This window comes from Thamnophis elegans, chromosome 2, assembly GCF_009769535.1.
Source record: "Thamnophis elegans isolate rThaEle1 chromosome 2, rThaEle1.pri, whole genome shotgun sequence".
In the NCBI taxonomy this organism is placed as follows: domain Eukaryota; kingdom Metazoa; phylum Chordata; class Lepidosauria; order Squamata; family Colubridae; genus Thamnophis; species Thamnophis elegans.
In genome coordinates, this window is record NC_045542.1 from 148024409 (window position 1) to 148035173 (window position 10765).

Consider the following 10765-nt stretch of genomic DNA (forward strand, 5'->3'; position numbering starts at 1 on the left):
ATTGAAACTGTGGTTAAGTCCATACATTGTGAAATTAAAGAGTTTTCGTCATGCACTCTGACTGGCACTCTTGACAAATTGCCCCTTTTTCTGCAAGAAAACAAGCAAGCTCAGAGAGCACCAAGGGTTCCTCATTTCCGTGACCCGTCAAAACCGCGGTCCACAAAAGTGTGCTCGACGAAAGCGCGCATTTGACGTCATCACAGCGCGACGAAAAAAATTAAAAATTGAAATAAAAATAAAATTAAAGCAAGCCGATTCACATAAAGGTAAGGGTTAGGTTTAGGGTTAGGATTAGGGTTAGGGTTAGAGCATTAGGGTTACGTTTAGCGTTAGGTTAAGGGTTAGCGTTAGGTTTAGGGTTAGGTTTGGGGTTAGGTTTAGGGTTAGGTTTGGGGGGGTTAGGGTAAGGTTTTCGCTTTATTTTTACATTTATCGATCACAGTGCAATGTTTTCGTCGCGCTGTGATGACGTCACGTACGCGCTTTCGTCGAGCGCGCTTTTGTCTACCGCGGTTTTGTGGTGGAACCCCTCATTTCAACCCTGAGCTACAACTCTTCTCCTTTAAAGTAGAATAATTTGACACAGGTCACTTGTACCTCAAGTGGGAATGCTGGGTTGATTTGCTCGATGATCCACTTGTTTCTTTTCTTGGCTGACCGTGGTAGCCTCCGGAGTCTTCTCCAACATTTAAGTTCAAAGGTGTCAACAATACTTCCTTATCCTGCTTCTTTAGATACCAACTTTTGCTGCCATAAAGTGTCACAGGAAATACCATAATGTAAAACTAATCCTCCAAACACACAAGATTGCTTATGTAAAGGGTTTATAAGGATCAATGTACTGCCATTGACCTGGTTATTGGCAAACATTGCTATCATGGGAGGAGAACCAACTGAGCTAATCTTGGCTGTGCACATGCCAGAGTTGCATTTGTAGGGTACCTCTTTCTCCCACCAATAAACCAACATTTCTTTCCTGAAGGCATATTACAAACTAGCCTCAGGCGTCCTTGGGCTGGGGAGGCCCCGTTCTATGGATTATCTCCCCACTTGAATTGAGATCTGCTCCCACATTTTGACCTGGAAAGGCATCAAACTCTGTAAACTCTTTTCTGGCCTATCTCATAAAACACAGCCCAGAACAGTTGTGTGAAACAAATCTTGGCTCCTTCTTTGACAAGGTAACCACTCTGATTGATAAAGAAAAGACCTGGAATGTACCTCAATTTCAGTACAGCTTTTAATCAGGCTGCCTGTGACAATGTCATTAACCAGCCATCGAAATGTGGGTTTGAATCGCAGTGCCATAAGGGGAGTCCACAACTGAATGAAGAACCATGTGCAGAGCATCAGCGTTAATAATTCTGTATCAAGCTGGAGAACGTAGTCTCTTATGTGCAAATTAATTGACATAGAACTTAGAATCATAGGGCTGAAAACGACCTGAGGTCTTCTAACACATGTATCATTTTTATTTTATTATATACCACTTTAAAGTGCCTTGGTAAGGCCACACTTGGAATGCTGCATCCAGTTTTGTTTGCCACAATGTACAAAAGATGTGGAGACTCTAGAAAGAGTTCAGAGAAGAACAACAAAGATGATTAGGGGACTGGAGGCTAAAACATATGAGGAACGGTTGCAGGAACTGGGTACATCTAGTTGAAAAGAAGGACTAATGATACCATGATAGCAGTGTTCCAATATCTCAGGGACTTCCACAAACTATTCTCCAAGGCAGCTGAGGGTAGAACAAGAAGCAATGGGTGAAAACTAATCAAGGAGAGAAGAAACCTAGGATTAAGGAGAAATTTCCTGACAGAAAATTAATCAATGGGACAACTTGCCTCCAGAAGTTGTGAATGCTCCAACACTGGAAGTTTTTAAGATGTTGGATATCCATTTTTGAAGTGTAGGGTTCTTGCTAAGCAGGGGGTTGGACTAGAAGACCTTCAAGATCCCTTCCAACTCTGTTATTCTATTGTAATATAAAATACAAAGAAGAAAAGAAATAGGAAATTAAGGGAGGGAAAGGGAACGGGGAAAAGGGGGTGTGAGACACAATGGAGAAGAGAAAAAGAAAAAAAAGGGGGGCATTGACTTCCAACTCTTCCTGGCATAGAACAAGATAAATACATTCCAACCTCAACTGTTTGCTTCTACACATTATATAACTAGCCATTCCTATAACCCAAATCCCGCTAACCAACAAAACCAAGGTCAGAGTTTCATTTTTGTTCCTCACAAGCACAATTTCCAGAAGTGATATCCAAATAAGGATATCTTTTCATATTTTTCATATCATATGAAATATCATATCATATTTTTCTCTTTAAATAAAATGGTCATTTAACCACTCCTGCCTTATCTTCCCTGCTATGGAAGTAATGTATATATTTTTTTCAGCCCCCTTTTTTGTGTGACAGCAGTATTGGAAGACAGCTATCCCCTCTCATCCTTTTTAATAGGCTAGCCCTGGGATCAGCAATCTGTGGCTCTGGTGGAGCATGTGGCTTCTTCATCCCTCTGCTGCGGCTCCCTGTTGCCAGTCGGCACCACAATTTTGAGGGGAGCTTCCAGTTGAGGGGGAAAGCAGGGCACTCCAGGAGACTCTGGCAAGGGGTGGGCTTTCTGGTCAGCTCCACAATTGATAGAGGTTTCGGTTAGGACAGGTAAGGAAAAAGGACACAGCGTGAGGAGGAGACTCGGGGGGGGGGGGGAAACCGGAGGCTTCCAGTTAGGATCTTTGTGGCTCTTTGACTGTTTAAGATTGCCGACCCTTAGGCTAGCTGCTACTTACCTAGTTCCACAACTGTTCGTGATACCTGCTGAGTGCAGTTGGTCAGCCAATTGCAAATCTATCTGGTGGTGATGCTGTCTGTCCTACATTTTTAGAGCCATCAAATTTAGGGTCACATCGGGTATCTGTTATTTGCTTTCAGGTTCTTTAGTTGCTTTGAAATCTGGACAGATGTTGCAATGGCTCTTTTCAAGGCTGCAGGTTGCACAACCAAAGATAGTGACTGTCCTTTGCTCTGGAGTTCTCTCACCCCATTTGAAGGAACTTCTCTGTTTTTTCATGTCTTTGATATTGGAGCCTTTTGCCAAAACTTTCAGCTTCCTTCCCCTTTTATGGACCGAATCCGGTTGGTCAATGCACCTTCCCGCAATATATAAAGTTCCTCTTTTCATGATCTTTTTTGTCTGTGTGAACAGGATACAGCCTGGTCGTCTCTGAAGCTGCTTTCTTCTTTCGAATAACAAATAATCCCGTTAAATCTGACAAGTGAGTAAGTCTGCAGAATTTTTGAAAAACAGTGATTTTTTTCCAGAGAATTAGAAAATGATTTTTAGGAAAGGGACTAGAATTTCTTGTTGTTTTTTCTGGTTGGTTAATTCTGTTTAGACTAGTTATTTCTATTCCAGGCTAAACATAACGTTAAAGAGACAACAATTTATTCAACCATAATAGGAAATGCCTGTAGAGTTTGAGACACAGAGAACAAGAGTTGAAAAGAAAAGCAGTGAAGATAAAACCCACAGTGGGCTGCCATTTCTTCTAGGTTCAGATATGTGCTTGCAAATTCCTAACATCTTTATCTAGCAATAAGACCTGTTAAAAATCAGTGGGATATTCTTCTAGGTAGATGCTGATAGAATTGCATTTCCTAAAGCACTTGTGCAATTGGACTGGATACATCATGGGATGGGAGGTATTATTTCTACTTTGCTTTGCTCTAATATTGCTGGCTGTACAATTGACAATTTGTTCAGTTTTGGAGTCTGTCTTGCTCCTCAAGGACAAATAATGTTAGGCCTTCTTCAGGAAGCCTACAGAAATGCTTGTTAGGCAGCCTAGAGTGCCTGCTGAGAAAAGCATGTGTGGATGGGAAAATATTAAGGTTAGGGCAGAGTTCCCCAACATTTTCGGTTGTGGATCGCCGTGTGTGGGTGTAGAGGGGAACAATCTGTGTGTGCGGCAGGCACAAATGCATGTGCTTGCGTGAGTGGGGATGCGTGCATGCTCACACACTCACCTGCCACCTCCGTGGCCCGGTTCCAAAAGTCTCAAGGCCTGGTAATGGGCCACAGCCCAGAGATTGGGCACCCTTGGGTTGGGGGAAAGTAGCTGTTCTAAAAAATATTTCTGATGCTAGCCTTTGTGTGAAAGAAAATAGGAAATCCCATGGTGATTAGAGTTACTGAATTACTGGGTTCAGAGGAGAAGTTGAAAGTGTGCTCTTCATCTTTTCAGTTGTACCTAACTTTTAGCTCCCAAAATTCAGGGACTTGAAGTCCACACATCTTAAAGTTGCTAAGATTGAGAAACACTGATTTATAGCCTTTTATAGATTAGCTCTCTCCATTTTTTTTTCCTGATGTTTTACAATTTTGCTTATTTTGCCATTCTTACCATAACTGGTTTTTCTAAGGAATTTTATTGCACAACATACCCAAAAGAGGGCACACTTACCTTGGTAATCCTAGGTTTCAGTGACTCTTCTGGCTTGACATGGTAGGTGGATTTAAAACAAGATCAGAGCAATAAAAATGTTGATTTGGGGTAATTTTACATTGTTATTTATTTCAGTTATATCATAATTTACAAGATAGGGCTTAGTACACCAAGTTCCAGAATAGAATTCTGGAATGTTAGAAACTTATTCTAATTATTATGTTATTATTATCTGTGTTCTAACTGTGTTAGAACACAGATAATATAACAACACTGTATTGGGAACCCTGGAGAAGATCTACTAGCAATTCTGTACAAAGCTGTCCATCCTGAGCAAAGGGATCAGTAAACAGGAGTTCTAAGCGGTTCTTCTAGAATGGGATACATCATGGAGAAGGGCAGAGTTGACTAAGTCATTCATGCTCACCATTGGTGTCCTCAGCAAAAATGGAGCCCAACCATCACAATAAAGTAATCATGAGTTGGCATAAGATGTACTTACAGTATTGGAATAATCTATATTGGTTGTAATTTTTCCAGGTCCACTGACTTGTCCTACTGTTGCAATGGCTTGTCTGCTATGCCCGCCTCTCTTGTGCTGCTCCTCCTCCTCCTCCTCTTTCCATGGCTTCTAGTTCTGCTTCTAATGGGGACACAGTGGTCATAACCAGCAGTGGCCCTATTAAGGGCAAGCAGTTCCTGGCTGGCCCTGGATCTGTACAGCCTATCTAGGCATTCCTTATGCTGAGCCCCCTTGGGGAAGTTGCGTCTCCAGAAACCTCTTCCACATCAGCCATGGAGCAAACATTGGAGCCACCAATTTTGGCAATTCCTGTCCTCAATTTATTTCCGGGATGTCCCTGAAGCAGAGATGTGGTCTCCTAAAACACCACTGTCAGAAGATTGCCTTTCTCTCAACATCTGGGTGCCACACCCACAACCTTCTTCACCAGTCCCTGTTTTGGTCTGGATACACGGAGGGGGTTTTTTAATGGGCACATCTTCTGTGGACATGTACAATGGGGCACCTTTGGCTGCCACTGAGAATGTCATTGTGGTCACCATCAATTCGCTTGGGAGCCCTGGCTTTCTTTACTTACCACCAGCTGCTCCAGGGAACCTAGGCTTATGGGACCAACAGCTGGCCCTGAAGTGGGTAAAAGAGAATGCAGCTGCCTTTGGGGGAGATCCTTCTCGGGTGACCCTTTTTGGCCACAGTGCTGGAGGAGCTTCTGTGAATTTCCATCTTCTCGCGCCAAAAAGCCAGACTTTTTGCGCAAGCGGTGATCCAGAGTGGAACAGCCAATGCCTTCTGGTCTTGGAAGTCTCCTGAGGATGCCAAAAAGTTATCACTGGAATTTATTCATCTGCTAGGTTGCTCTGAGGACAATAATATCAGCATAGGGCATTGTCTGCAAACAAAAAATGTTTCTGAACTTATTCGGCATGAAATATCTCTGTTCTACAAAGGTGGCTTCCTTGCAATTTTCCCTTCGTGCCAACCACAGATGGGGAGTTTTTGCTTGGTGAACCAGAAAAGCTCATGGAGGAGGGGCAAATTCAGGTCAAACCAGTCCTCATAGGTGAAACCTCTGATGAAGCAGCCTCATTTGTCCACTTTGTTTTCCCTAACATCACCCACAATCTCATAAATCAGGAGCAGCTTTGAAAGGGATACAGCTGTTGTGGAAATGCAACTGAAGATTTTTCAGGCTATTGCACAGAAGTTCAGTGAAGGACAACATGGGCCAGCCCAGTTCCGCTCCGCTCTGTCCCACTTCTATACAGATCGATCATTGCATGCCCATCGAGGGAAGCTGCAAGAAATATCAGGAAAACTGGGAGTCCTGTATATGCCTATTTATTCACACATCGCCCTTCATGGTCAATTTGGCCTGAATGGATTGGGGCAACTCACGGTGCTGAGATTTCTTATGTTTTTGGAACCCTTGAATCAGTGCCGCCTTTCAATCAAACGTACACAGAGGCTGAAGCCAGACTGAGCCATAATGATGCATACTGGGCAGAGTTTGCCAGAACTGGGTAAGTGGTTCACTTTATTTCAAAAATCTCTATTTTAAATCCAAAAAAAGCCTTTCCATTCAACAATGCACTTTATATCTAAAGTAATACAACCATAAAGTAATGCACGCTTTCCTTTCCATATGTTTGCAGGTTGTTTAATACAAGCAGTTCATGATTTACAACTACAGTTGGGACTAGAATTTCTGTTGCCAAGCAAGACAGTTGTTAAATGAATCATGCCCAATTTAAAACCTTTCTTACCGCAGTTATTAAGCAAATCACTGCAATTAAGTACAATATGATTATATGAATCCAGCTTCCTCCACTAACTTTGCTAGTTGAAAGTCATCTGGAAAGGTTGCAAATGTTGATCATGTAACCCCGGGATATTGCAGCCATTGTAAATACATACCAGTTGCCAAGCAGCCAAATTTTGATCACGTGACTGTGAGGATGCTGGAATCATTGTGAATGCAAGGACCGGTTGTAAGTCACTTTTTTCAGTGCCATTGTAACCTTGAATGGACGTTAAATGAATAGTTGTAAGTCAAGGACTACCTGTACTGGAAACAGCCCTGAATTTCTAAGGATTCTTAATAATGTCACTTATAGATAATCGTTCTTTTATGAGTTCAGTTGTATCACACCTATTCTACGGTACATTATATCTCCAAGTGGAATAAAGAAGGCAAAAGGGAGATAAGAACAGAGCGTTACTCTACCATTAAGAGAACAAACAAAGGCTTGCAAGGGAGTAAGTAGTGAAGGGGAAACTCACAAGATGGAGGGTGCCCAGGGGTCAGGATTGGGACTGGCAGATCCAAGAGTCTATGAGAGTTGAATTGGGTTTGGATCAGCAAGGGAGACACAAGAGATTTCACAAAGCCAAACTCCATCCCTCCCTCAAAGTCCCCTTTGGGAGTTCTCCTTGGTTGTGGTTTCTCAAGTCAAAACCAGTCTCTTTGGAGCTACATCAGAATAACAGAGTTGGAAGGGACCTTGGAGATCTTCTAGCCCAACCCTGCTCAAGCAGTTGCCAAGCAGGCAACTAGAACTAGCCTTATTCCGTTCTGGACAAGTGGCTGTCCAATCTCTTCTTCAAAACCTCCAATGATGAAGCACGCATAGCTTCTGAAGGCAACTTCTGTTCCACTGATCAACTGTTCTCACTGTCAGGAAATTTCTCCTTATTTCTAGGTTGGTTCTCCCTTTGATTCGTTTTCAATGTCCTTTTCTTCCTCCTTAGGAATCCCACTGGTTTAGTGGCCAGCAAGGATGATGGCCACTTTATAATCCCACAGAACAGAATTTCTTCCTTCTTAGTACTGAGCCATTCCAGGAAAGGATGGTAGAGCACTGTGACTTTTTAAAGAGCCTTTTTTCAAAGGCTGAAGAGACACGTAAGTTCAGCTATTCGTTCTGCCTTTGGAAGGGAGTGGGGGTTGATGGAAAAGATGTTTTTAAAAATCATTTATATATCAGATATAGAGATCACCCATCTCACTCATAGAGCAATCTCTACAAATTGATTTTATTGCCACTCTTTGATGAAACATACTCATTTGATTTTACACTGGGCAATTTCGTAATGCTAGTGATAAATTTTGTAGAGCAAGCATATTTCATGACATCCTAAGAGTTAGGTCTCTAGTAATGTCCGTAAGTAAGCCTTAGTTGCTCACATAAAGATGACAACAATAACGAATCCCAAAACATCTGGCTCACCACTTGATGACCATCGTCATTGACAAAATCCCTCTCAGTCAATTGCAAAAGGCAGCTTTATTTGGAATAGCTTACATCCTGCAATGGTAACTTTAATACCAACAAAAAAATATCTGCTCATCCCAGCTTTTTGGGAAGGACAGAGTAGGTGGACAAAAAATGTCAAATCCTAAACATCTGGCTGACCAAACAATGTGTGTGTGTGTGTGTATATATATATATATATACATATACATATCATACATATACATATACTATACATATACATATATATACATATACATATACATATACATATACATATACATATACATATACTATACTATATATATATATATATATATATATATATATTCTGAGGTTTTCGCGGGTGTTAGTATGTAGGTCTCTAGTTGTTCGGGTGTTCTCCCGCGTAGAATTGGAGATGTCTTGGCGACGTTTCGACAAAGTCTCATTCGTCATCTTCAGGCGGCTTCAGACTACTTCAGGTTTGGTGTTTCCAGGAGTAGGGAAACACCAAACCTGAAGTAGTCTGAAGCCGCCTGAAGATGACGAATGAGACTTCGTCGAAACGTCGCCAAGACATCTCCAATTCTACGCGGGAGAACACCCGAACAACTAGAGACCTACATATATATATATATATAAATATAGTATATTATGCCATAAATCATGGAATCCTCAGAATCCTACTTCTAGATTCAGATTCTCTAGTGATAAGATGTACACCTTATCTTGATATTGTATTTTTCTTTGTTCTGCAGACAAGTCCAAAGGTGATTCTGTTTCATCAGACTAGGAAGAAGACAGGAGGTAAGAATCCAGTGCTTGGTTGTAGTAATAGCCAGCAATTGGGATCAATTTGGATGATTTCAGAAGGGGGCTAGACTTCTTTTTAAATAGTAATTTCACATCGGCATTCCAAACCATTTTAAATAACACTTTTGTGGCTCGGCTTCGCTGTGTGGAATGGAAGCTCTCCAAGCTGATGCCAATAGCCTTTATGGAAGAGGAACCTGGAGAAACCTCTAGATCTCAGCATAAACAAATACAGATCTTGGGCATAGGGGAAGAAGGAACGAGCCATGAAGAGTAACTTACAGAGAAGATGAGCAGTGCTGAGAAAGAGAAAGCATGCAAATGAATTCAACCTGTGGGGGGGGGAATCAGTTTTCAGGTGAATGGGACTATTTAATAGACTAATGGAGACATTAGGAATGTGTCCTTGTAGCCCAGTGATAAATGCTATCAGAACATTCCCATAGGCACCCCTGAATCTCAAGATGCAAATATTTCTTCTAACTAAGACCATTGTTCTCTCTAGATGAAAGAAGCAGGAAGTCACTTGAGATCAGTTAGGTTATTAATTACCAATGTGTATGCATGCATATAAATCCCCCTCCATTTTCAAATGTATAAATATGAGTGAATTTGTCAGATCTGCCATTATAATGGCTTCAGCCTTCAGCATCCTGCCATAAATATGGGAGGGGGATGACGGGATGACAGAATCCAGAGATGCCAGTCTGGAACAGGCTGGCTGATCCAATAACATAAGCATGAGAACGGAATGTGAAACTCCACCAAAGAGGCATCAAACCTTAAAGCTGTTACCAAAACCCCTAATATTATTGGCCTCTTAAAACAAGATGGGAGGGCCCTGGAGAAGGGGAAAAGGCAGAATTTCTGTGGGAATACTCAGATTCAGCTTTTCTTGCGCTGTAACCACTTGACTTTAAGAAAAGTATACCTTTTGCTACAAGTGGATTCAAGGGTCTTTCTTTCCTAAACATCCAAGCTGAGACAAGCCTGACAGCATCTTTTCTCTGCAGGAATTATTTTCTCAAGGGAATTTGTCCAGTGTTAACAGTAAATACTGCAGCGAGCCTCGATTACGAGCTTTGGATCCTGCATTTTGATTCCACAAACCCCTCCAGGTTTAGCATAAGGGGGTTACAGAGCACCTTAGATGGACTTTTAAGGTTAAGATTAAGGCACCAGGCTAGACATCAGGAGATTGTATGTTCTAATCCTACCTTAGCCATGAAAGACAAAAAGGTAGGATTAAAATTCACAGTCTGATAACTTTTAGCCTGGTGACTTAATCTCAAAAATCCATCTAAGGTGTTCTGTGTTCTTCTTATTAAATAGGCTGATTTTAGACTAGTCACTCTCTCAGCCCAACCTACTTCAAAGGGCTGTTTTTGTGAGGAAAATAGGAGGAGGAGGAGGAGGAGGGGAGGAGGAGGAGGAGGAGGAGGAGGAGGAGGAGGAGGAGGAGGAGGAGAGAAGAAGAAATGTGGGGGTATGTTCTCCACCTTGGGTTATTTGTAATAATAATAATGGTAGATACATATAATAAACAAAAAAATAATAAAATTTTCTTATTCTCCCTTACTACAGAGAAGAGCATCCCGGAATCTCTGTTTTGCCTGTGTCTGAACTGGCCTACTATGAAGGACTGCCCCTTAGGTTGAATCTCTTTGAAAATGGCATCCATATGTCGAAGGCACCATTTGAAAACCTAGTTACAGTTTCTTTGCTTCAGAATAGTGG

At 41.7% G+C, this 10765-nt stretch overlaps 1 protein-coding gene across 1 annotated transcript; it reads left to right on the top strand.

Annotated features, from left to right (window-relative positions):
* Nucleotides 1-3187: 3187 nt before the first annotated feature.
* LOC116503284 (cholinesterase-like) lies at nucleotides 3188-10759 on the top strand. Its single transcript, XM_032209589.1, is given in 14 exon segments — nucleotides 3188-3293; nucleotides 5000-5174; nucleotides 5177-5212; nucleotides 5215-5263; nucleotides 5265-5302; nucleotides 5305-5722; nucleotides 5724-5938; nucleotides 5941-6163; nucleotides 6165-6256; nucleotides 6259-6502; nucleotides 7731-7759; nucleotides 7762-7884; nucleotides 8974-9022; nucleotides 10613-10759. Coding segments are annotated over 12 exon segments (1593 nt in total). The 5' UTR covers nucleotides 3188-3293; nucleotides 5000-5083; the 3' UTR covers nucleotides 9009-9022; nucleotides 10613-10759.
* The last annotated feature ends 6 nt before the right edge of the window (nucleotides 10760-10765 follow it).